At 56.3% G+C, this 26,238-nt stretch overlaps 1 protein-coding gene across 1 annotated transcript; it reads right to left on the bottom strand.

Annotated features, from left to right (window-relative positions):
* Positions 1-9,273: 9,273 nt before the first annotated feature.
* Rhou (ras homolog family member U) lies at positions 9,274-17,149 on the bottom strand. The gene is made up of 3 exons (XM_047520594.1): positions 16,761-17,149; positions 15,549-15,607; positions 9,274-11,961 (listed from the first exon to the last, which is right to left on the bottom strand). The coding sequence occupies exons 1-3, from the start codon at positions 17,029-17,031 to the stop codon at positions 11,506-11,508; spliced, it is 786 nt and encodes a 261-aa protein (XP_047376550.1). The 5' UTR covers positions 17,032-17,149; the 3' UTR covers positions 9,274-11,505.
* Between the last annotated feature and the right edge of the window lie 9,089 nt (positions 17,150-26,238).

Raw genomic sequence — 26,238 nt, 5'->3', positions numbered from 1 at the left:
ATGGGAGTGTCCATGCAGGGCAGGCTTTGCCATGCACCCTCTTCCCTGCACCATGATGACCACTAAGGAGGCCATGGCGGCTGGAGCAGCATCCCACCAACCGCCAGAGGTCGTGATGGGAGTGAGGGAGCCTCTGCGGCTTGGCCTGGAGACCTGGTGTCGGTCTTCACGCTGAGCCAGCTGCCTCCTCAGGCAGCAGGCAAGGGGCTGCACCATGGAGGGCCCTGTGTCCCCACACAGCTTCCAGCAGGCCAGGACAGGCCTTCAGTCGTGAGCCCAGATTGTGCTGACCGCCTGCCAGGGGGCACTGTTCTCCCCGCAGGCCACACATTGGTGCTATCGAATTTCCAATCCTAAATCCCAATCATGTCTCCAGGCCGCCGGGGCCTGGTGCTGGCCCTCCACTGGGCACTGCAGGGCTTCTGTGGATGGCGGCTGCCATCAGGATAGGTTCTGGATTTTGCCCACGATGCCTGTCCCCAGCACTTTATCCCCCATCCCTATCAGACCACCGCTTTCCGCCTGGATGATGAGGTCCTAACGGAGCCTCTGCTTCCTCCCTTGTCCCTTCTCCAGGTGTCTGCTCTGACCAAGGACCAGACCAGCTCCTCCCGCTCTGCACACAGGCCTGCTGACCCTAACCCCAACCTGGGCACCGCTGGCCTGCCACTGGCCTCCCCAGCCCAGTCCCGGTGGGCCTGAGCGGCCTCACCCCTGGCTGGCCCTGGTCACTAGCACACCAGTGGACACTCACGGTTCTCAGTAAGGGACCCGATCTTCCTGCAGCGCCTTGCCCTCCTCCTCCCAGTGGTGAAGCCAGGCCACCCTGCAGGGCTCAGCTCTTCTCTTCCATGAGATCATTTGATTCTTTCCCTGTCTGGGCAGAATAATCACTTCCTCTTCCTTGCCCTGCATGGACACTCAGCTCACCCTCCAACATCTGTATCGAAAGCCTCCTCTCGTCCTCCATGGTTCTGCAGGCTGCCACTCGACACAGAGGTGCATCCCCACACCCAGGGGCAGGTGGGGTCCAGGGCCAAGGCAGGGCTGCTCCTGCTTGGCCTCTCCCCAGCTCTTCCTGGGGCTTCTCCAGTTGGCCAGTGTGTGTTTGTGCCCTTGCCAGTCAGACTGGTTTTGGGCCCAGGCTAGGACCTAAGTTACATTTGACTACTTCTTTAGTGACCCTGCCAGGCACAGTCACATTCTAAGGCCCTGGGGTCAGTTCTTCAGCATGAGTTCTGAGGGACACGACTCAGCACGTGACAGCTTTCTTCCCTCTCTCTTCTTCCTCCTTTTTTTCTTTCCTTTCCACATAAAAATAACTTGAACATTGTCATTCTGGTAAAGATAAAAGCAGTGAAGACCCAGTCTTTGTCCTCTAGTGGCCTCTAGGTGACCAAAGAGGACAGAGGAGTGACCTCCTGAGAGTAAGGGCCCATCACAAGGAGCCCTCAGTCCCCAGGCACGGCAGGCTGTGTCCCTGCTGCTGCAGGGCCCCCAGCATTGCACCAGCATCCGTCCCAGGGAGAAGGGCGGTCTTCCCTGGGACAGGCCCACCCGAGGAACCTCTGACCCCAAAACTGTCTTGCCATGCAGTAAGTGATCAAGAAGACCGACTAAACCCAGTTCACCCTCGAAGGGTTTTTTCTGAAGGATGAACTTTTCATCAGACTTAACAGCCTAAGAAGAGGCGCTCTGGCCACACACAGGGGAAACGCCCTCCGAGCCTTCTGTTTAGAAACCTCACAGCTTTCCCCATTGTAATGCTTTGTGCATCTAACATTGTAACTGCAATGATGAAATAATGTTGCATTTTGGCATGAGCCAAAAATAAAAACGAGCCTCATGCTCTGAAAATCCGAGCGTTGATCAGAACCTTAAAAAGACTCGGGCACTTTCTGAGGACACGAAAAGTGCGAATTTAAAGTGTCCACTTCATTGTTGCCCCATCAAGCCTCAGCAGCTGACCGCCCTGTCAGCCTGGGGATCTAGCTTCAGGTCCTGGCGACAACTTTGGTGACAGCCATTGGGTCAGAGTGAGGCTCTCACATGCAGCTGCTGGGTGAAGAGCCCACTCCTCTGCATTTCATTTGGAAGCTGGTAGTGATTTCCCCTCTGCCTCTGCCCAGCAGTGGGCAGAACTGCACATGTGCACTTGTGACCAAGTGTCCAGTGCGGTCTGGGCCTGGGGACCACAGAGGCTCTTTCTGAATCTCCGCTGGGCTGCATCTGTCCAGTGGAGTCCTGCTGGTCTTCACCACCTCCTCTGGCCTCTGAAGAAGGGCCAGGTTGTGACTTCCCAATGACCGGTGCGGGGCAAGGCCTGGGGCGGAGGAGGGACACCCAGTCCCTGGACCTGGACCTGTGCTGGCAAAGACACAGTGTAGGTGAGATAGTATGGCTGAGGCATGGCACTGGCCACGAGCTGGGCAGTGTGCTAGCACTGTGCACGCTGGCACCTGTGAGCGTCTCACTGTTCAATGTCACACACTCACACAAGATTCCTAACTGCTGCACATTTCTGGTGAGGTGCCACTTTCTATTAAGTCTCCTTAAAATCCAGCTCTTAGTAGGTGGGGGAGGGAAGAGAGCCAGCCCTGCATTAAGAGAGGCTACCAGGGACTGCCCAGTGTAGGGGACGCTGCTCTGCCGGGCTGGGGTTGTGGCTCAATGGTTGAGGGCTTGCTTAGCATGCCTGAGGCCCTGGGTTAGGTCCTCAGCACCACATTAAAATAAAATAAAGGTATTGTGTCCACCTACAACTAAAAACACACACGTATTTTTAAAAAGAGAAAGAAATCTGATGTGCCACTCACAACAGCAGCGTTAGACTTTCAAACTTCTAAGAACCAAAATAGGCCGCATGGCCCACAGCCCAAACCAGCAACCCTGTGAACAGCGTCAGACGTTGCTGAGGCCGCCACGTGCTGCGTGCCACGTTCTGGAGTCCCTGCATGGGGAGCTGCAGCCTCCAGGGCAAGTGGCAGGTCACCAGGAACAGAGGCTGCCACTCAGCCTGGCCATCCCAGACGAGGCAAGACCCCAGCAGATGCCTCCTCCGTCCCTGACCTCAGCCGCCTGTCCATAAGGCTGTGGGCTCTAGGAGCCTCTCCTGGCTCCGAGGGCTGAAAATTACTGGGGCGGGTCAAACTGTGCTAACTTGTGAAGGTTTTCCTTTTAACCACAGTAACAATGTTACAAAGTTCCCCTGCACAGGAGCACAGGTTCTCCCCACAGCAGCTGAGGCAGGGGCCTCACACCCCGGCTGGTCCTGAGCACCCGCTTCCTTGAGGACCAGACTCAACTCTCTCAGCTCCTCTTTGCGTGCCAGGCACAGACACGCACATACGTATGTACGCACGGAACACCATGTGTTTGCGGGAAACAGGCGCTGTGTGGCGCAGCCTGGGGTGCTCTCTGCTCCGCTGTGCAGGCCCCAGAGCTTACGTCAATCACTCACACACAGGCCCTTTTGTGATGGGCCCTGGTCAGTGCCTCGGGAACTCGCTTGCCAGCTCTGGCCTCTGTTCTCCCAGGGGGAGGTCAGCACACAAGCCACTGTGTGGTTCTGCTTGCTCAAATGTATCCACCACTTCTGTGTCTTTGTCTTTGATTCCCGTTTATCTTCTTCATTGTATTTTATGGGAAACCTGTGAGCCTGGGGGGGATGATGGTGCGGTATCATTCAGCATCCTAGCAGCTCAAGGGGTCGCTGGGGAGAACTACACCACTGCTATCTTAAAAACCAGCTTGGATTAGGAGGCCAGGAGCGTGGGAAGGCCCCGGGACCTGCGGGAAGAGCCTCTTATCATCGGCGCAAGCTTGGGAAGGTGGGGCTGCGAGTTCAGAGCAGCAGCTGTGCAGAGCTGGAGGGGCAGAGCTGCCCTGTGGAGGGAGCCAGCAGGACACCCACTCCCTCTACCTCCCCAGGGACCAAGCCAGCAGGAAGCAAAGGTCCAGGCAATGGGGGCAGGAAGTGGGCCTCGGGCCACTTGTGAGGGGTGAGAGGGTGATGGAAACAGCAAGGAAGCAGCAAGACAGGTTCCCAGAAGGACCGTGTGCGGGCTCTTCATCATCATGTTCCCTGTGTGCTGGACATCTGTGCTGTGCTGACCAGAGGTCTTCCTGCATCAAAGGACAGACCTAGGGTCAGGAGCCCTGCAGCAGAAGACAACCAGCTCACAGCACCCTGGCTTTCTAAAGCAAACCACCACATGCCACTCTTCCCTGGATGCCTCTTCCTAAAACAGTGTTTTCCTGTCACTAATGTACAAATATTAAAGGAGAATCTGATAAGTCTGAGTTCTCACGCCTCTGCACACTGAATGGGCTCAGAGAGAGTTCTGATGTCAGCAAACAAAGAGCAGAGCCCTGGGGCACCCAGACCCCAGGCCTGGGGCAGGAGGCTCAAGTCCCATCTGCCCCGGAGTGTGTGAGCTCCCACTGAGGTTGGACCCCAGGCTGCACAGCTCCTGTCTCTGGAATCCCTGAGCACTGCTCCTAGGTGTAGGCAGGTGAATCCCACCCCAAGCCTGCCAGCTGCTCCTGGAACTTCTGCCCAGGGCCGTGCTGCTCTGGCTTCCCGGAGGGCATTGTTCTGCCTGCATCCTTCAGCTTCCTTGAGGGCATTGCTCCGCCTGCATCCTCCAGCTTCCTTGAGGGCATTGCTCCGCCTGCATCCTGCTCCCTAGACAGCTCCCCCATGTTCTCCCTGTGTGGCTTTCCCATATCTGGATCTGGATCGTGTTTCCGAATCTGGATCTTGTTCCACATCTGGACACACCCATAACCTGGCCACACTGTTGCTTAAAGCCATCCAGTGACTGTTTCTTAGGAAATACTGTAAAATGTCAACAGCAATGACCAAAGAAAGGGTTAGAGCCAATATTCTGTGTTAAATTACCTGCTTTACAGTTCTGAAACATGAATTCTTCAGCTTGAGGTAATTTGCTTGAATCTTGTGGTAGACAGGACTGCCCAGGTCCCCTTCCCATCCCAGGGTCCCGCATCCCAAGGCTCTGCACACTGTCGAGCTCTCCCGCCAGGCCGGTGGAGTCTGGGGAGCCCCATGCTTGCCATGGTGGCTGCTTGGCTGAGCCCAGTGTGGCGGAGGGCTGGTGGGAGAGCTGGGGAGCTGCTGGGGACTGCATCAGGAGGAGACCAGCCTGGACCCCGGGAGCCGGGCAGCTGCGGAAAGGGTGAGAACTCCAGCTCCCGCGGTGCAGGCCTGCAGGGGGCCTTGCACAGGGCAGGGATTTGCAGAGGGGGATGGGCTCTGTTCTGTTTGGGGTTTTCTTTTTCCCCATATTTCTTATTGCTGCATTAGAGTTGTTCGCGATGGTGGGTTTGTGGTCACATGTTCACAGTGCACACAGGGAGAGGACCCAGGGAGGAGGGAGACCCACCCCGGTTTGGTCAGCTGGGGGTGAGGTTCAGAGGTTTGACTCAGGGACCAAGGGAGTATGCGGTCAAGTGGGAGCCAGTCACTCTGCAGGTGACCTCAAGAACCACCCAGGTCCTCTCCAAGGCTTGTCCCCAGCCCTGGGACTCTGAGACAGAGCCACCAGGGAGTCGGCTCGTGTGGGTGGCTGGAGTGCACTGAGGTCCACTCTTGGCGACACGTCTGGGTTTAGGTCACTGGCACCATGATCCATGCACAGTCCTCCCAGCATTGCGTCTGGCCTGAGCTCCAACTCCAGGACTCGAGGAGCTCAGGGGCAGTGGGAAGGAGGACAGGAGAAGGGCGGGCCAGGGAGATCTGGGGTTCCAGGTGATCTGTGTGTGACAGGCCCGTATCTCCACCCATCAGCATGGATTGGAGCTCTGGCAAATGTGTGTCCAGCCAACTGACCACCCCAGTCGCTGCTGCCATGGCAGATGCGCTCCAGTTCAGGACTCAGGGGCCATCCCTGTGTGCAGAGGCCTCTAGGCTCCAAATGCTGCCCAGGCCATGCAGTGAGTGAACGCGGCCGTTCCCCCGCTGCCCGGGAGACGGCGGTGTATGCACCTGCTCCCAGAGCCAGCGCCCTCTCCCCAGCCCTGTCTGGAACACTACCGTCCAGACTGCCTCGGGAAGGGGTGTGTTGCTTCTGAGCCTCGGGTCCTCGGGGACGCAATGGAATGCCTAAGTTCTGTCCTTCCTTGAGTCTGGACCCTCCAGCACAGCACACTTGGGTGGGAAGGACGCCCGTCAGAGCAAAGAAACCTGTGCTGTCCAGAAGAGTCCGGAGGGACAGAGATGTGGGGTGCTCACCAACATCCTCTCACAAGACGTTTCTGCCGGGGCCAGAAACATTGGGCGTCCTGCTGCTCCTGCCCTGCATGTCTGTCCCCACAGCCAGCAGGGCCCTTCTCCCTCCCACCTCCCAGGCCCCAGACTTTTGCGTGTCCCCTCGGGCATCCAGAACAGTGACCAAGTCACATCTCCAGCAGACGGCTCTGCCTGGCTCCCTGGTGTGTGCACAGAGCCACAACCCGTGGGGGAGGGACACACCTGAGAGCTCAGCCTTCGGCTTCCGGGAGTAGACCCAGATTGTGATAGGGACACACAGACACAAATGCCAAACACAATACACACACACATACAAATGCCAAACACACACAATACACACATACACACAAATGGTAAACACACAATACACACACACAAGAGCCAAACATACACAATACACACACACACACAAATGCCAAACACACAATATACACACATACACACAAATGCCAAACACACAATACACACACATACACACAAATGCCAGACACACACAATACAGACATACACACAAATGTCAAACACACACAATACACACATACACACAAATGTCAAACACACACAATACACATACACACAAATGCCAAACACACAATACACACACATACACACAAATGCCAGACACACACAATACACACATACACACAAATGTCAAACACACACGATACACATACACACAAATGTCAAACACACACGATACACAGTCAAATGCCAAACATGCAATACACATACACAAATGCCAAACACACACATACAAATTCCAACAACACACGATACACACTCATTCACACGAATGCCAGACATACACACCTGGTGGTACCTTCACTGGGTTTCAGTTTGTTCTGCTCTTGCCAAGGGCCTGGGCAGAAGGGAAGAGCTGTTCCCACCGGGTGGGGACAGGCCAGGGAGAGGGAGCAGTCAGCACCGTGGGCACCTTGGCCCCAGTGGGCAAGCAGTCAGGTGGACCCTCTGTGAGCTGGGCGGGCAGAGAAGTCTGGTGGTCACAGGAGAGGTCCTGGCAGCGCCTGCCCGAGCCAGCTCTTGTGACCGTGCAGGTCACAGGCCAGAGGGAGTTGAGGAACCGACAGCTGAGGCTGCCATGGTCAACCCTGAGATGTGCAGGGTGCCCTGGGGTGCAGTGGGCCCAGGGTAGCAAGGAGGGCCCCAAACAGGGAAGAGGGAGGGTCACCTGGGAAAGGCTTGGCTGCCATCGCTGGCCTCAAGGGCGCAGGAGGACCACCAGCCCTGGATGGAGGTGGCTCCGGACACCTGGAAAGCCAGGGAAGTGGATCCCCAGAGCTCCTGGACCCGGCCACCCTGCTAAGGCCCTGCCTGTAGCCCTGTGGGGTCCGTGCCAGTTCCCACCCTCCAATACCATTGGCAGCGGGACAGCATCACGCACAGGGGCTGAGAGATGAAGAGCTGCGGCAGACCCGAGCGCCCCGAGGAGCGGGCACAGGCTTCAGAACCCACCCTCCTCGGGACCGTCCAGGTGACGTGCTTGTCCCTAACGTCGCTTCAAGACTTGGCATAGGGCTGCACACTGTGCTGGGCAGAGGGACAGTGGCCAGGTGGCTGAAGTGAGGCGTGCTCCCTGGGAGAAATGGCCTCTTACAGGATGGATAGCACAGCCGCAGGCTGGGGACGCCAGCCAGGCCGTCACAGGTGCCCACTGCTCCCTTGCCTAGACAGACGCCCCAGCCGACCCTGTGCACCAAACTCAGTCATGGCCACGCCGCCCTTGGCGAGAAGAGCGGTCACTCTTGAGGGTGACTATTCCCCGGGGTCCGCAGGGCACAGGAACTTCCCCCGAAGCAGCCTGCGCTAACACCTGGAGAACCTGGGGAACCAAGTTTAGTAAAAGCCACTCGAAGTCAGAAAGTCAGCAAGCCGTTACCCATGAGCTGTGCGAGCCTCACAAAATGTAGTGGTGGGGACGGTGACACCGGTGCCCTCGTCACCGCTGTGGAACGCTGAGGAGGAGCTGCACCAGGGGCCGTGGACCAGGTCCACCACGAGAGGCCGTCACCGACCACTCACTGACCCACTTCCTCCTCCACCCGCCCCTCTCTCCTCTGCCCAGAGGAGGTGCTATCCCTGTCAGGATGTGGCTGACACAGAGATCAGGGGACAGAAGCACAGGACCACAACCAGGCAGCGGAGGTGGGATCCAGCCAACCCCAGCCAGAGTGGTCATGTTCTCCGTAGCCAGGGGCCACCCCTCCTGCTCTCCATTCTGGGCACCTCCTTGGCTCTTAGAACCCTCTGCCCAGATGCTTCTGGCTACCTCCTTTGGGTCACGAGCATCTTGGGAAGCAGACCTGAATTCCCCAGTGGGGACTAAGTGCTGCAGAAGCCCCCTGGGAGATGCGCCAGGGCTCCAAGTCCTCGAGGTGGGGTTCGCTTCCCTGGAGAGGTTGCAAGGGCTGGGACCTGGCCGTGAGAAGAACAGGCAGAGTTCTAGATGCTTTCTGCATCTAGTACATTCCCATCTGTGGCACCTGAATGTCCAGCAGGGACTCACAGGAGCCACAGCCGGGCTTCTGTGACCATGTGGGCCCACCTGTGGTGGACAACCTTGAGCCTGGGGTGGAAGCAGGATAAGTCTGGACCTCCAGAATCACCATCTCCAGGGCCGTGTCCCAGCACGAGGGCTGCATCCTAGCAATGTGCGGGCCTCCCGGCTTCCGTCCCTCCTCTTGTCTGACGGAGCTCAGACACCCACTTGCACCCACCTGCCTGCCAGGGCAGCACTGCTCCACCAGAGGGGCATGGCCCTCTGTCCACCCCACACCACATACTGTGGCCTGGGTTCCCACACAGGGACACACTGCCCAATGGACCAGGCACAGGCAGAGGAGTGTGCCACCAGAGACCCCAGAGCCCACAGGCCCCGCGTTGTACAGGTGCCATGGCAGAAGGGGCTGTGTTCCCCAAAGGCCAAGGTGTGGCTGGCCCGGTGTGCCCAGACGTGGCCAAGTCTGTCACCTCCAGTAGAAGAGTAGAAGTGACACCCTCGGGTCAGAATTTATTTCACACTGTCTCATTTACAGCATGTTCAAATATGAGTGCTGGCATCGCTGATCCCTGGAGGAAGGAGGGCGCAGTGGGCAGACACCAGGCAGGCCCATCGGGAGCAGACCAGTGCCCACTTTGGCCTGGGGTTTCTGGATGGCCCCTCCTGAGGCTGCCAAGCACAGAACACATTATAAAAGGCCCCCTCATGTGCCTGTGGTGGAAGAGATGATAGGTCTTGGGCCCAGGACAGGGTTAGGCCACGGAGCTGGCCTGGACTGCGGGGTCAGCATGCATGCAGAATACTCTCTGCTAACTAAGGGGCCCCTCAGCCCAGGCTCTGAAGCAGACCCTGCACTGACTCAGGCACACACTTTAAATGATGCTCAGCCAGGACCCGTTTCACAAGCATGGTGGAGGGAACCCTCCAGCACAGCCACACCTAGGCCCTCCCGGTGCAGCTGCCCGCTCGACTGCTGTGCTGAAGGTCCAGGACACAGTGCTGGCCACGCCGGGCCCTGGGCATTCTCCACGCCCCACTTCCTGCCAAATGCAAAGGCTTGGCACTTGATTCCCAGGCCTCATCCATGGACCGGCCCGCCTGTGTCTGCTGCTCTTGCTCTCCTGTTTAACTGCTCGCTGGGCACCAGGGCCATGTGCACTGGACGGCATAGAGGCTGCAGCGTGGGTCAGACTCAGCATCTCAAGCAAAGTAACTTCACTTGCTCAGGTTGGAAGGAAGTGCTTCTGGAACCTCTGATGCCGACGTCAACGTGCTGAAAATCATCAGTAAAGTCTGTGCATCTAGTGGTTTAAAGATTAACCTTTGTTAAACAAAGGGTTTCTTTCATCTCACTACAGGAATAAAGAAGCCCCTAACCTAAAGTATGGCCTGACCTTGCACTGTTTTTGATAGAAAAATACAACATAAGATTTTTTTTTAAACATAAAAGAGAGGCTGGGGTGCTGGGACTGTCCCGATGGGTTCACAGAGACGTCCCCAGCTGCTCAATGAAGTGGTCTCTGGTCACCTCGTGCCATGGTTTGGGCCTGGCTGCCTGTGACTTCTCAGACCACGATGCTGCAGCATTAGAGGACGCTTGTAGGACTGCCTCCGGGAGGGTGGGCATCAAGACTCCTAGGAGGACACATGCTAACATGCTGCCGTGGTCCCCAGCCAGGAGGCAGGCGAGGGGTCCTGTGCAGACGGGCTCAGCTCATCAGGCAGCCAGGTAGCACCTGAGGGGTCCTGTGCAGACCGGTTCAGCTCTGGCCAGAAGTTACCAGACACCTGGCTGGTTGTTCTAGCAGCTCTCAAGAGATGTTCCCTTTAGCTTTGTTTTAAGTTGGTCTTAAAGTGTGTACATCCAGGGTATGATAAGAGATCTGTTCAAGGAAGTAGAGAAGAGGGCAGCAGTTGCTCGACCTGCTTCCCATTAGCGTGTAGAAGTTTGAACATGCAAGAAACACAGCTGCCTGCACGTGCGTGTGCACAGACAAGGACCTAGGAAAGAAGGATCCCAGGTCCCACAGAATCCGTGCTGGCCTTTCAGGAGTTTGCTCTCCTGCAGAGGGGCCATGAGAGTGTGGATGCCGAGGTCCTGCAAGGCCTGCCCCGAGGGTCAAAAGCACCATGTGACCTCTGCCCATCGCACCCTGCAGCTGCTCAGGGCGTCTGGCGGTGTGCACTGCATGTGGGCAGGACTGACCTGGCACGGGAATCCCACGTGCCCTGTCCTTCCACCTATGCTGTGCCAGCTTTTAAGGTCTGAGGCAACTGAGCATCGCTCAACACCGAGGCGGCCTGAGGTTTGCAGCAGACGCACCCGGTCATTTCCCACACCTTCATCTCGGCGAAGGTGGGGTCACTGCGTCTCAGGGAGCGCTGTTCCCACAGGGCTGATGTACCGTGAGGCACAGGCCCCAGCAGCCTCCATCCAGAGGGCGCATCACTGTCCCCATCTGTCCTGCCGACACCGTGACAACAATAAAATCTCCATCCTGACAGCAGATCTCAGCCCTTTTCTTATCAGACGTAAATCAATCCAGAGGCGAGAGCTCTGAACTTCCAGAGTCAGGGACGCCCTTAAACCACAACTTCTTCAACTGACTTATCTCACATGGACGTAAACAGACAGGGATGTTAAAGCCAGGCCAGCGGAGCACAGGCCACCTGGGGGCTCTGGGGTGAGTCGTCAGGCATGGGTGCCCGTGGCCGCCTAGGCCAGGCAGCACGACTTCCTCCACCAGGACCTGGACAGGTCCCTCACTTTGTCTGGAGTCCTGCTCTTACACTTCCTGGGCTGCTGCTGGGAGTCCGCATGCTGGATGCCGGCCACAATGGCTGCGTCGAAGACCTCCTTGAGGTTTTTCTGAGTCAGGGCGGAGCACTCCACGTAGGAGGCGGCTTTGATTTCCTCGGCACACAGCTTGGCTGCCTCCTCGGGCACTGGTTTCTCCCTGCCTTTGTCCAGCTCGATGAGCACTTTGACATCTTCTCTGAGGTCGGACTGTGTCCCCACCAGGATGATGGGCGCTTTGGGGCAGTGGCACCGGATCTCGGGCACCCACTTCTCGCTGACGTTCTGGAAGGAGGTGGGGCTCACCACGCTGAAGCACAGCAGGAAGATGTCCGCGTTGGTGTAGCACAAGGGCCTCAGCTTGTCAAACTCGTCCTGCAACCAAGACACGCTGGTTACCGAGGCGGCTCCTGTCTGCAGGCCCTTTCGACCCGTGTCCTGGGAGGTCCAGCTGCATCAGGAAGCCCACCATCCCCCAGGAAAAGCCAGTGTCCAGAACCGCCCCACTGCCTGCCCCAGATGCAGGTGTAGCAGTGTCCACCCCAGGCCAACCAGGCCCTGAACCCATAGCCCAAGGCCCCCAGTGCTGTGACCACCCTACTGAGCATGTAGGGAACGTGCTTGAGCAGGGGGTCTGGAGATGGCTTTTATCTGGCCTTCAGCCCAGAGTGACCCAGACTTTCTGTCACCTCTCAGCACATGACCATTCTTCTGAAAGTCAGGATGTGCCTGCGCTGGCCCCAGATTCCACAGCCCCCTCCTCAAGACCCCAGCCCTTCCCTCCCCAAGGTGGCGTGAACCCTGCAGGCTCTGTCCACCTGCCTGTCACCCACAGCAGAGAGCACTGTGACAGGCTCCGGGCAAGTCAGAGCAGTGGTGGGCACCCTGTGAGACCACTGGGACACTCTGTCCCTCAGTGTCCTCACAGACACTGGTCAACACTCTCATCCTGGCTACAGCCTCTCCCTCTCCCTCCCTCCTTCTTTTTCTCTTAAATTTCCTTGTTCCTGCCTTGACCTCCGCCAGTACCAGGGCTCCAGGCACAGGGCTGGACAGATGAGCCAGAGAATGGGCACCCAACCCTGCACAACGAGGAGAGCTGGGCCTGAGGTGGGAGTGGACGGGGAGTGGGCACCCACCACGCATGGGTGTTCCTCTGTAGTCACCATCAGTGGACACACACCAAACACCTCCCATGGCCAGGCCCGGCCACCAAGGCTTGGCTGTGCACAGCAGGACGGGAATGCCAGTCAGCCTGGCCAACAACCAAAAGTTCACTGGACTCTTCCCTAGAGAAACTGCACCTCTTGTTCCCGTGTAAAATGCACACCTGTGGACACCACCTCCGGTGTAATGATTTCCCAGGGACCAGGAAGCACGAGGCACACCAGGCTCCCTCAGAACCACTGGTCTACTCTGGCCAGCCCCATCCACAGCCCTGTCCACAGGGAACCTGTGTTGCCTCCCACACTGCACTTTCTTCTGAGGCCCAGAGTCTCCACCTGGGGCAACAGCCAACCAGCCACGCTGCAGGAATGAGGGCAACTTCCACTCGTGAGGTACCCGCAGGGCAGGTGGACGCTGAGAAAGGACTTCATCTCTCAATGCCAACCCTGGGCTGCAAGAATCAATGCAAAAACCTAGCCAGGAGGCTCAGCAACAAAGACCTCTGCATGACCAGCTCCATCTGCCCTCAGGGGCCTCCAGTGTAGGCCTCCAGTGTAGACCCCCCACAGAAGTCACTTGGGGGCGGGACAGGCAGAGATGAGCCACCAGAGAGTGGAGTCCCTCTGGTCAGGCTGATGTGCTGATTTGCTTTGTTAGTATGAAGCTTTGCCCAAGTGGTTCGGGGGTCAAAAGCTGAAGAATTCTGGGATGTGGGAGCAGACGCCCCTCCTTCAGCAATGGTCCCCTCTCACCTCCACCCCAGCTGTGCCTGAGATCATGAGTTGGGTGTTCAGAGCTGCGTCTGGGAGAGCCTTCCATGCTGACCGCCTCTGGAGCAGAAGTGCCCTTGCTCACACTCCTGCCCAGAGGAAGGTGAGCTCCTTAGCTGGGCCACAGGAAGCCTGGCGGGTGTCACAGAAGGCCCTCGACAGTAGCTGGTCAGACAGGACAGGGAGGGCAGAAAAGGACGATCACTTTGACCAGCCCTGCCACGGTCATGACACCCGCTGACCAGCAACTGGGAGCAGACCTGACCTGGTCAGGGGCACACGCTTCTCTTAGGGAGTGCTGCAGCCTTTCTGCAGGCCTTTGGAGTACAGCAACTCCCAGCAGAGGACGTGGGAGACGGCAGGGTGATCAACAAACAACTGAACAACCCATCGGCACTGAGACCTCTTCCCAAGTTACAAGTGTCCTTGGTGGATGTTTCTAAAATGGTTCTTGTGTCCTCCTGACTTTTAGAGAAATAATATGAAGGAAAATCCTAACTCCTTCTCCACAATTCAGTCCCTTTTAAAATACACTACTCCAGGTAAAAACACTACTCCTCTTTCAAGAGCCTGCCTGGAGATCTCCGCCAGGCCCACCACCTGCCCAGCAGAGGCCTTCCCCATGGCGCTCCCTTCCTCGGAGAGCGCCCCGATGCCAGCTCCTCTTCCCTGTGACTTCAGAGTGAGGACGGCAGGCCCATGACCAAGCGGCACACCTGGGGCCCAGCGCTCCACCCACCATCTGCTGGAAGCCAGCCACGTGGGCCTTGCTGAGAGCGGCCTTCCCTGGGAGCTGGTGGTGGCCAGGACACTGTGGGAGGGAGCCTGGAGCTGTGCCTGGGGACACCTGGAGTTTTCCAGCATTCTGTCCTGTTCTCAGGCTGCTGTTCCACAGGGGCCTGTGGACCCTGGGCCACTTTTCTGCCCACCTTCCAATGATAGGAAAACCTGGCCCCGTGGTTTACGAGAAGCAGCGCCACCCACAGCAGTGACATGGGGCCCCCTTGGGCTCTCCCTCACCACCAAGGGAGTGAGATGTCCTAGAATGGGCTTCCACCTCCTGCTGTTCTCAGAAGACCAGGGCTGCCCAGGTTCATGTGACCTCGGGGTCTACACAATGAAACTTGCCCTCACCTGAACTGCTGTCCCAGAGTGGGTGAGCAGCTTGGAAGCCCTGGCTTGGAGGTGGCACTGGGGACCCTGCAAAGCCAGCATATTCATAATCATTATGTCCTGTGATGGCACCTCAGCAGAGCACACACTTCCACCTGCCCGTGAGCAGCCCCAGCACTGGGCCTAATGCCTCACCTCCCGGGAGACAAGCCCAACAGCAGCCACTTGGCAAGCTCGACACAGGTGCTCACAGGGCACATGTGAGCTCAGGGGCTTGAGCAGCTGGGCGGGGGGCATGACCAGGTGGAAACCTCTCCAGGAGGCACCACGGGGACTCATGGTGACCTTCGTCACTGTCCCACTGTGTCCCAACACCTAGCTTCTGGACAAGAGTTCATGCCCTGTTCTGGAAAGAGCAAGGTGCTGCTCACACCTCCCTCCAGCTCAGGACTGCCCTGGCCACCGCCCTTCACTCCAGGACTAGGGCTGGTCCCAGAGGGTCGACTGCAGCTGCAGAAGCAGGTCCCTTACTAATGCATACTCCACCTTCTCTTGAGCAAATTTCTTAAATATCTGGCTTGCTGGTCTTTAATATCACCAAAGCATCTCCACATGTTTCAATAAAACCAGAAAGTGAGGGATAACAAAAAATTCCTGTGAGATAAGGGCTGTTTCTGCCCAGCGTCCCCTCCTGGCCAGAACGAAGGCAGTTTTGCTAGTTCCAGAGGTGGCCTCCTCTGCTTCCTCCTACCACCCTCCAGAGGGGCCACAGCAGGGCTGGGTCTCTCCACCAGGCTTTGGAACCACTACACAGTTACCAAGGGAATTGTTTGGAAATACAGTCAAAGGTCATCTGGAAGCCTTTAAAAGGCTGCTTCCTCTCCCAGCACTGAGCCGTAACATGATACTGACCTGTCCTGCTGTGTCACAGAGCTGGAGTCTCACAGGCCGCCCGTCCACTGACACCACAGCTTGAAAACAAGACAAGATGATTATCAGAACGTCTTTCTCGGCCCCAAACCCTCTCCCTCCAAACCCCTCTGCTCCAGTTCTGGGTCCTCCCATTAACTAAATGAAACAAGGAGGCCCATGGAGCCTCCCCTATGCAAAGTCCCAGTGCCAGGAGCCAGACAGCAGACCCAGAGCCCCTGGGTGGCTCCCCAAAGGGCCTGTTTCTCCCCCAGACCTGGAAGATTTATTTTCCTGTCACGCTTGTTACAAAGACCTAAAAGCAACACAGAGGGGCAAGTGCAGTTCTAAATCAGTGGGAAACCTCCCAGATAATTCTGTTTTCCTTGGGAACAGCTGCTGACTTCAGGGCTGATCCTAAAACTGTACCTTAGAGACTAAGGCTGCCACACGTCCTGTGCCTAGAAGAGGGCACCTCTCATCTCCCTCCCACCCAAAGGAGGACTAAACAGAAGAGCGGGAGAAGAGCGGCCCACCTTTCCCCCAGGTCAGTGTCTGCGTGGGGAGGCCTGTGAGGGTCGAACCTGAATTAAATACACTTTATCCCCTTTGCTCAACCCAGTTGCTCACACGTTTACACTAGTCAGCTGGGAGACAGGCGACAATGCGTGGTGGGAACCCGTCACACTACACCTTTTACGCAGGTACCTCTGAGGAGGAGGAAATCAGGCCCTGCCAGCAGGAATGCAGAGGTCAGAGAGCATTTTTTTTAAAGGAGCAAGTCAGGTGGTATTTCGCTCTAGTGTCTGAATTTCAACTTTTTCTTAAATTCCTGAGAGAGTGAATAATGAAGATAAAGGAGTCCTTTATCTTCTCAGGACACAGCACCCCATAGGTAAGAACTGCCGAGCGGAGAGAACAGCGCCAACAGTCCCAAGCGGAGCCAGCGCGGGCGGGGCGCCGGCCAGGGCAGGATGGTGGGGCGACCTGAGCCTGGCCGGCGCGCGGGGCCAGCTCGCCGCGGCGAGTTCTCGGGCGCCTCGGAGCGGGCGGTGCGGGCGAGCCCGGCCGCCCGGCACCGGGCGACGCGGCCGCAGGCGACCCACCTGCCGTGGGCTCGCCCGCCGCCCTTCCGCCCGCAGCGCGGACCCGCCCGCGCTCCCGCGCCCCGGCCCTGCGGCCGCCCGCCGCGCCCCGCCCCGCCGCGCCGCTCACCCGAGAAGTTGTCGAAGGCGGTGGGGATGTACTCGGTGGGGTAGCCGTTGGTGGTGTAGCTCACCACCAGGCTGGTCTTGCCCACCGCGCCGTCGCCGACCAGCACGCACTTGACGCCGCGCCCCTCGGCGCCGCCCGCGCGCCCCCGGCCCCCCTGAGCCCCGGGCCCGCGCGCCCCGCGCCCCCCGCGCTCCCGGCGAGGAGGCACGGGCGGCGCGGGCGGCGGCTCGCAGCGGCCGGGCAGCGCGGGCCGCCCCTGCTGCGGGGCCATCGCGTGGCCGCGGGGCGCGGACCAGCTGCCGCGGCGGACAAAGGCGCGAGGTGGCCGCTGCGCGGGGCGGCTCTGCCCGCGGCCGCGAGGTGGCCGAGCCTGCTCCGCCCGGCTTCCCAGCTACGCGGGCGGGCGGCGGGCGGGGAAAGAGGCGGGTCCGGCGGCGCAGTCCCCGCGCCGGGGCCACAGCGCCCCCGCCTGCGCGCCGCGCCCCTGCACCACGCCGCCTCCCGCCCGCTGGCCGCTCGCCCGGCGCGCCGTGCGTTGCGGAGCCCGAGGGGGACCCGAGCTCCTCCTGCTCCCCCGCTCGCCGTGCTCCCTGTTCCTGCTCCCCACCAATTCCCCCTTTCTCCCGCGTCCCTGCTCCCCCTATCCCCCCGCCCCACCCCTGCCCCTGCTTCCCTCCTTCCGCCCTCCCTCCTCCCTTGCATCCCTCCTCCACTCTTTCCCTACTCCCCACATTCTCTCTCCCTCTTTCCCCTTTCCCCCTGCTCCCTCTGCTCCCGCTTCCCCCCTCCCCCCCTCTCTCTCCTCCCCCATCCCCCTCCCTTGGCCCCCTTCGTATGCCCTGCTCCTCCTGCAGTGCTCCAGCAAATTTCTTTATCGTCCCAATTCCTTCATTTACTTACATGTATTGTGCTGAAATTAGTATTATCTAAAAATGAAAAGAGTCTTTGCCTCTCCTCTTTCTGCACTCCTACACGTGGTCACCAGCCCTAGTCCTGGAGTGAAGGGCGGTGACCAGGGCAGTCCTGAGCAGGACTGCAGTTGGGCCTGGTCATGGTTCTAAGCCTCCTGGTTTGCCTGTGGTGTAAGGAGAGCCACGTGTGGTTCACACAAGTACAATACCACTGGTAAAGACAGGAGCGAGTAAACACTGAGCGTTTACTGTATGCCTACACTGCTGTCATCACTCTGAACTGATTCCTTTTGTCTTACCATTACCTGTGCCCACTTTACAGACAGGAAAACCTGAGGAATGTTCAGTGATGTGTTTCAGAAACAAGCTAGGAAGCAACAGCATGGGGATCCAAACCCTAAGAGAGCCTCCCCAGCACCTTGTTTTCAGGTGTGAATAGTGTGAACCGGGCTCCAGAGTTCAGAATGCTCACAAGTAGGAGTGCAGGGTGGATGTGTCAAGAGCCCCAATCTTGGGCTGCCTGCTGCCAGAATCACCCTTCATGACCGGATGAAAGCAGCTGTGAAACCCCAGGGTTTCCAGGACGCAAATGCAGGACCCTGGGACCTGGCCTGCAGTGACCTGGAGAGCCCTGTTGAACCAAAGCCTTTCCTGAGCAGAATCTGAAGAACAGGGCCTCCTAGGCAAAAAGCCAGGGGTGCTGCCTGCAGTTGAGAAGAGACCAGAATAAGGAGAGGCTGGAAACTCCATGGTTGCAGCCAATCAATCCTCCATTGCCCTGACCCTAAGTCACTTGGGTTCCTTCTCTAAGGCCCAACAGGGAGACAGATTGAGCATGTCTGTCTTCTTGATGATCAAACTGCAATAAAGCTCTTTCTTTTTGCAAAACTTGTGCCATAGTATTGGTTTTTCTGTGTGTCCAGCAAGGACTGGCTGGGAGGTCTGGTGGTTGGGCAGTGTGGGTCCCGAGGCCCTTCCACGTGGTGGCCGAGGGATCCTGTCTACTTGCAGCTAGTTACTATGTCACCCAGGACCTGTGTGTCTGTGTAGGTGAGCACAGGCACCTGTGCATACATAGAGGCACGTAATGGCAATTCAGCATGAGTACAGAGCTGGAATCAGCCTGAACAACTGAGACGGCAAACAGATGAGCCAGTCATTGAGCAGTTGTGCTTCTCAGTCAAAAATGGACAAGAATGGGCTGGGGTTGTGGCTCAGTGGTAGCGTCCTTGCCTAGTATACGTGAGGCCCTGGGTTCAATCCTTAGCACTACATAAAAATAAAATAAAGGTATTATGTCCACCTACAACTAAAAAATATATTTTTTAAAAATGAACGAGAATGAATCTCACACAACAAGGACTGAAGAAGCCAGGCATCCAGGAATATCAGCATTGGACTTGATGTGTGAGGTCTAGAAAGGGGAGGAACCCTGCAGGGCTCCGTGTCCACCCCATCAGAAAGTGGGGAGGGACTGGCTGCCCTGTGTCTGGTGGCTGTCTCTCTGTCTGAGTGGTGAGTTCATGATTGGTCTTCACAGCATATAATCACGCCTTGTTTGTTTTACTCACTTTTGTGAATTATACTTTATTTCAAAGTGGTCAAAAATATTCAAACCTATAAATCCTTCTCAACAGGACTTGTGGTTATTTGCTCTCAAAAGAGAGCACAGTGCTAGACACACATTGTACCCTGCTTGGATTAGATAACATCCTTATCATAGAGCTGGAATGTGATCTGAGTGCCCAAACCCTGCTGATTCAAAACTTCCAGGAACACACCATGAAGGGCCATGCTCACTGCGTGTCTCTACCGCTGGCTTTTAACACAGGAATCATCTTCACAGGCTAGTAGACGGGTTCCAATATTTTTAACCAACGGAACTGGTTCCACAGCATTATTACAAAAGAGGTCAATGGCACATAGCTTCTGGGAAAAAAATGGAAACTCAGGGAGGGCCTAGAGGGACAGCAGGTGCCTTGGCCTGGGGAGAACAGGCTCTGCTCACAGACAGCCGGCTGAGTGGCGCTGCACACCTTCCCTTGGGTCTGGCTTCATTTTCCTCCCCCTTGAATTCCTGCTCCCGTCCCTCCTGGCTGCTGCCACTCTGCCAGTCCCCTTGGTGAGAAGGGCCACCTCCACCCTCTCCGAGCTGCCGCAGCAGCGTCTGGCAGCCACCCAGCCATCTGACCCTCCACAGAAGAACCTCCTCCCAGGCTTTCCTAAGAACTGACAGCCTTCCAACTTCCCTCCCAAACAGGCCACAGGAACTCCCAGGCCAAGCATTTCCCAGCTGCCTGAGTCCTCCCGGTGATAAGAACTCTTTAGAAACTCCCCTTGGTGTTGCGAAACCTCGACCTCCCCTGGTTTCTCAGCTGCCCTGAAGATAAGAACGGCCCTGTCATCTTCCCAGCAGCCTGCTTGCTGGTCAGCAGTTCTGCAATGCTGAACTGTCCTCCCCTGTGCAGAGCCCACAGCTCCCTCTCCCTGCTTTTCCCAGTCCTGCAGTGGAGCAGGAAGGGAGAGAGGTGCATTCCTGAAGTCACTGCTGGGACCGCAGTAACATTGTAAGAACTGGAAAGAAGGGGCAGACCTGCCACATCACCCTTGAGGAGAGAGCAGGGTTTGCCATACAGGAGCCTGACTGCTCAGCGTATGCATCCTTGAAGGATGCCCTAGAAGGGAGACTCTCTTACACAGTGAATCATGGAAGAAGCCTCATTTCAGAGATGCAGGGTGTGGCTGTTCTCTGCCTGGCTGAGTGGAGGAATGGACCCATGAACGCAGGTTGACCATGTGTGTGCAAAAGCTGTGGACACAGATGTGTCAGAGCAGGCTCTGCTTCAAGTTCACAAGCCAGGAAGAGAGGAGATGCCTGTAAAGCAAATGAAACACCAGACAGCACAAGGAGAGGCCAGGGAGGGACAAAGCGTGGCAGAAAGTTGAAGTTGCCAGAGAACAGACTTCTCATGGGGTATGAAGGACTTGCCTGGCACAGGTGGGTGGACTACTAAGTGCAACCTAGGGCCAAAATGACCCTCAGCTCCTGCCTTCCAAATGGCCCTTAATCTCCAGCAAATTATAGCCACGCTGTTGAGCTCCCCCACACTTTTCGTGGTTCACCCCATGAAATCTACACGTGTGTTATTGCCTCCCCAGCTTTATCCATTAGGACCTAAGGAGTTTCCCATGTTTGCCCAGCAGGAGGCAGAAGCAGGACTGAGCCTGGAGCCAGTCAGGCCACCCCCTGCAACCACCCAAGGCCAGACCTGCCCAAGACAGCAGAGCCACTGAGCGGTTTCTGCAAGACCAAGTGTTCTCAAGCCTTTCGCTGCTTGGCCACAGCCAGAGCAGAGCAGTGCTAGGGCCCAGCCTTGCCAGGGGCACACGGCACAGCAAGCTCAGGCCCCTAGGGCAGGATAAAGGAAACAGGCCCAGTCTTCAGCATCCAGAAGAGGGAAAATAACACAGCATGGGAAGGAGGGGAGAGGAGAAACCCACAGGCCTGGGTTCCCCAGCAGCTGGGGTAGAAAGTGCCCTCCTGTTAGCTGTTTCTTATGTGTCCGAGATAGTAAGAGGTCGGGGAGAGGTGCTGGGGTAGCTAAGAAGGAGGATGTCTATTGTTAACATGACAAAAAATCGCCCCAATTTCCAATACTTTTCAAATCACTCCCTCAGTTAACTTCTCCTTAGTAATAGCAATGCCCCATCAAAACATCAACTTTGCACATGTGACTGCTTTCATACGTGAAGCCACTTTGTCTATTCACTAATCAATTCCATAAACCTTGATTGAGTCTCTTTGTTAACCTAAGGACTTGTAAAACGATCAACTACTTTTTAAATTTCTTTTTCTATAATTCAAAATTTTACTAATTCGGCGACTTCCTGAAGAGACATGCTGGGAAGTCTGAGTCACACTGCAAGCGGTCAGAGCCCCTGGAGACACCAGGGGTGCTCCTGTTCCCTGGCCCTCCTCCCGCACCCACCAGACCCCAGGGGAAGGGGTGGATCAGTGTAGCCAGCGCTGGTCCATGGGGCTGCAAGACCAGAAAAGGGCTCTGGGCAGCAGCCCCTCAGGACTCAGGATGGAGCAACAGGAAGCCACTGGGGCTCAGGAACAGAATCCTGGACTTTTGTGCCTCCCAAAAGCAGTAGGCAAACAGATTTGAGGACCACTGGGCAAAAACATTTTCTGGGTTGTTCCTTCCTAGGAATAAAGCCTGACTTCTCTTGGGCACCAGTGTCTGTAAACTTTGAAACCCTGCTCCTTGAGACTGAGCGTGCTGAGTAGATGCCTGCCCGCTACTCCAAGGACCTTCAGATTAAATCCAGAGTAACCCAGGGGGTGAATACAGACAGTAAGGAAAGGGGTAAGTTAGAAATGTCAGTTTTCCATTACCCTATGTAAATTTATGATTACACAAATGGTATGCCTTTACGCCTTGTACAGACAGAGAAACAACATGTATCCCATTTGTTTACAATAAAAAAAAATTAAATTTAAAAAAAAAAAAAAGAAATGTCAGTTTTCTTTTCCTGTACCCCTAGAACCACCGTCCTGAGATGGAAGCAAAATAACAGATAAAATGCAGAGAGAGATGACCAGACAAGAAAGGGTGTGAGGACAGCCAGGGGAGTGGAGCTGGTGTTGTGCAGGAAGACAAGCAGACCAATCTGCCCGGCCACACCTCCTGCCAGTCACCTGGGGCAAGGGCGTGTCTGACCTCTGAAAGGGTGGAGACTGACCAGAGAAAGGACGGGCCCACAGACAGTCCGACCTGAGCAGGAACTTTGCCTGCTGTAGGAGAGACTTCAAAAGTAGCACCCGCTGGACATGAGGTTTCAGTTACCAGGAGGAACAAGTCCTACCCTTCAACTCTGCAGCACAGTGACCACAGGCATCAACAGTGTGTCCCAGGCCTGGGAAGGCTCAGTGGCTAAGTACTTGCCTAGCATGAACAAGGCCCTGGGTTCCAGCACCACAGAAACAAGCAAACAAATGAATAAATAGTGTGTTGTACACTTGAAAATCTCCAGGAGAGTTCATCTTAAATGTTCCTGCGGGGGGGGGGGGGTGAGTGAGGTGACAGGTATGCTAATTAGCTTATGTGTGTGATCGTTCCTCGTGCCAACACACACCACAGCTTCATGCTGCACATGGTAAACAGAAACCATTTTTATTTGCCAATTATAAAGATGGGGACCAAGGGAACTTTTTCAAGTCACCTTTCCTCTTAAGCAGTGAGACTCTTCCACTGCAGGAGGTGATGCATGCATTTACTCATTCAACACTGATTAGGCACCACCGCATGCAGGGCCTGTGGTACACTGGGTACAAGTAAATGATGAAATGCATTTGCAGTGAGCACCAGGCAGGGGAAGCCTGGGCAGGGCCAGGTAGAGCCTCATACCTGCCACGTTCCAGTGAAGGCTTGGAGGGAGGTGGGGGCGTCTGGCACCTATGGAAAGAGGTTCCGGCAAGGGGAGCAGCAGGACAGGAACCCACCAGCGGGGACTGCCGGTGTCCAGGGGAACAGCAAGGTCCTGTGCATCTAGGGACTGGGCCAGGGCGGGGAGCCACAGAGGGGACAGCAGTTGATGGCCACCTGCATGAGCCTGGCACCTGGAGGACTGTGTGCAGCATCACGCACGACGCTCATGGCACTCGGGCCTCCAGATGAAAAGGGACTGCAGGGCAGCGGCAGCCAACACATACCTGCCTCAAGGACCAGCAGCACCTGCCTGGCCACACGTGCAGAGGCAAGGACAGGGTCCAAATCACAGCCCAGTTGGAGTCCCCAGCAGGGACTCTGCCAGGAGCTAGGACTTCCACTGCCTCTGGTGTCTGGAGGGCACGAGGGCCAGACGGCAGGCCCAGCGTGCAGTCCAGAGGTACTGTGCGCGGCAGGTGAGGCGGAGGACGGGGACGCGAGGGAGAGTGGACCAGAGCGGGAGGTCTGAACTCTGCTCTGAACAAAGAGGACAGAGAGGGTAAGAGCTGGCGCCGACTCAGTTCCACCAGAGGCCCATGAGGAGTGTCCTGCCTGGAGAAGTGCTGTCAACTCAGGAGTGCGGCAGATGCACCACTCTGCCCTCTGACTCGAAGCTCGTCCTCTTTGCTGGCCCTGAGGCCAGCCACACCTGGCAGCCTGTTGCGCGGGATGGACTCTGCTTGTTGGTCAGCTGACTGCTCGTGGGTTGCTGGCGCCGGGCTGGATCTCAGTGAGGGAAGGCACACCCGCCCTTGGAAACAGAGCCTGGGCGTGTGCTCTGCACCCCGCCGGAGCGGAGCCACGGCTCTGTGTCCACACCCCCACTGCATCTGGACATTGACCAGGCTGCGTCAGTAAAGACCTGTGCCCGGCTGGCTCTGCCTGACACAGCTCTGTGTACTCGCCTTGGGGACTAGAGGTGGGGCCAGGGACTGCGAGAGGTTTCAGTGCCCACCTTGACCGGTGACCAACTCCCGAGGGTTTCTTTCCTTTTCCAAGTGTCAGAACGCCTTGTTTCTGTTTAGGAAGAAATTTTCAGCCCCGTAGGGACCTGTGAAGCTCTCATCCTTGCTGTTTTTGAACAACCAAGTTGACCTCCTGGAGCCTGCCAAGGGTGCAGAGGTGGCTGCCTGCCCAGGGAGCCTCCTGTGATCTGATTGCACCTCTCTGGGCACCAGCTGCTTGTCTCTCTCTGACTTGAATCCTCTCCTCTGGAAAAATGGGTTATTCCTCTGCTCAGCTGCCTTGACCAAGCACCACGCTGGGAGGTTTAAAGGACAGAACCTGCTTCCTCACAGCTCTAGAGACGAGAAGTCGAGGGCAAGGGGTGGCAGGGCTGCTCCTTCTGAGGCCTCTCTTGCTTGTGTCCTCACCTAGCCGTCTGTGTCCTGACTTCCTTATAAGGTCATGAGTCCTATTGGACAAGGGCCACCCTAGTGACCTCATTTTAACTCAATGACCTCTTTGAAGATCCTGTCTATAAATAAGGTCACATTCTGGGGCCCTGGGGGCTAGGACTTCAACATATGAATTTGGGGGAGATACACTCAGCCCATAACAACACAGAAAATGCTACCTTGGGGAGTGTTCTGATGCTGATGTTGTGCATGTATTCTGTATCCAAAATGATATGTGTGATGTGTTGACAGTTGTATCTGACGATCAATTTTCTGTTGGGTTTTGGTATTTATTATACATAAACATCTCTTGCTTCAGTGCCCACACCTAATAGGAGTGCTTGCAATTCTGCACAAAAGGGCGCATCTCAAACTTTCCAGAGGCATGGAGATGTTGGAGATGGAGGATCATTTCAGGCCTGCTTAGGAGAAAGAAATGGCCACTGAGGAGCAGGAGAGAAAGCTACTGAGTTGAGAGGAAGTTGGAGCATCCACCCGGGAGTGATCTGCTACAGCACAGGTGAAGTTTTGCAATTGTTAATTTTACTATTTGACTCTGGATAAGTATGAACACCCTTTTCCTGGACTGGAGTGGCAACATGCTCCAGAGACAGAGCAATGTGCTAGTGGCTCTTGGAAAAAAGATAATTTTATGAACTGAAAATTTAATGTTTAGTCTTTAGGGAATCAGGACTCAAAGTAAGCAAGTGGTCCATAAAGACTGGATGGATGGATGGATGGACGTGTGGGTGGGTGAATTGATGGCTGGGTGAGTGGGTGGGTGAATGTATTAATGGGTGGGTGATGGATGGGTGGGTGGATGGGTGGGTGATGGATGGGTAGGTGGATGGATTGACAGACAGATGGGTGGGTGATGGATGGGTAGGTGGATGGATGGGTGGATGGATGGATGGATAGGTGTGTGGGTGGATGGATGGGTGGTAGGTGGATGGACTATGGATTATTGTATAGATAGGAAGGCAAAATAATGCAGGAGCTTGGTAGGATGTGACCTGAACCTCCACTGTACACCAGAATAGCTGATGCAGAGGAAGGAGCACCCCCTCATGCAGGTGCTGCTCTAGGCCAGGCTGTGTTTTTATCAAAGTCCTTCTGCCTTGTGACCCCTGGAACCCCTGGTGACCCCTCTGTCAGACAGTATGGCTGATTTGGATTGGTGCCACCACTAGACCTGGTGGGATCCTCATTCCCTCTCCCTCCAAGGTGAGCATCAGCTGTCTGCTGTGTGAACATCCCAGATCTAAGCTGGCAGAAACCACTGGATCCTCCTGGATCTCACCTCAGTCTCTGTGTTTCTGGATGAAAAGGCAGTTTTCTAACTTCTCCCAGGTAGCCAGAATCTGGGTGTGGCCACTGTGCACTTATGTTGCAGGTCCTCCATGTCCTTCACCCCTTTCCCAAAGCTCCCTAAGTCTCTGGGTCTCCAGTTGTCACATGCATCTCCCAACCCACTTCTCTGTCCAGTTGACAAGGCAGTTCTGTCCTTTAACAGAGCTCGGCCATCTCTGTTCCTCCCAGGAGCACTGTGCACAAGCTCCCATGGTTGCCAGCCTCCAAGAGAAACTACCACCACAGTCCTGGAACCCATCCCCTGTGCATCCCCTCCCACACCCTGAAAGGATGGCCCCACTAACCAGTGGGACATTGTGGAGGG

This window comes from Sciurus carolinensis, chromosome 12, assembly GCF_902686445.1.
Source record: "Sciurus carolinensis chromosome 12, mSciCar1.2, whole genome shotgun sequence".
Classification (NCBI taxonomy): Eukaryota; Metazoa; Chordata; class Mammalia; order Rodentia; family Sciuridae; genus Sciurus; species Sciurus carolinensis.
The sequence above is the reverse complement of the archived record's forward strand: the minus strand, read 5'-3'. Positions and strand labels throughout refer to the sequence as shown.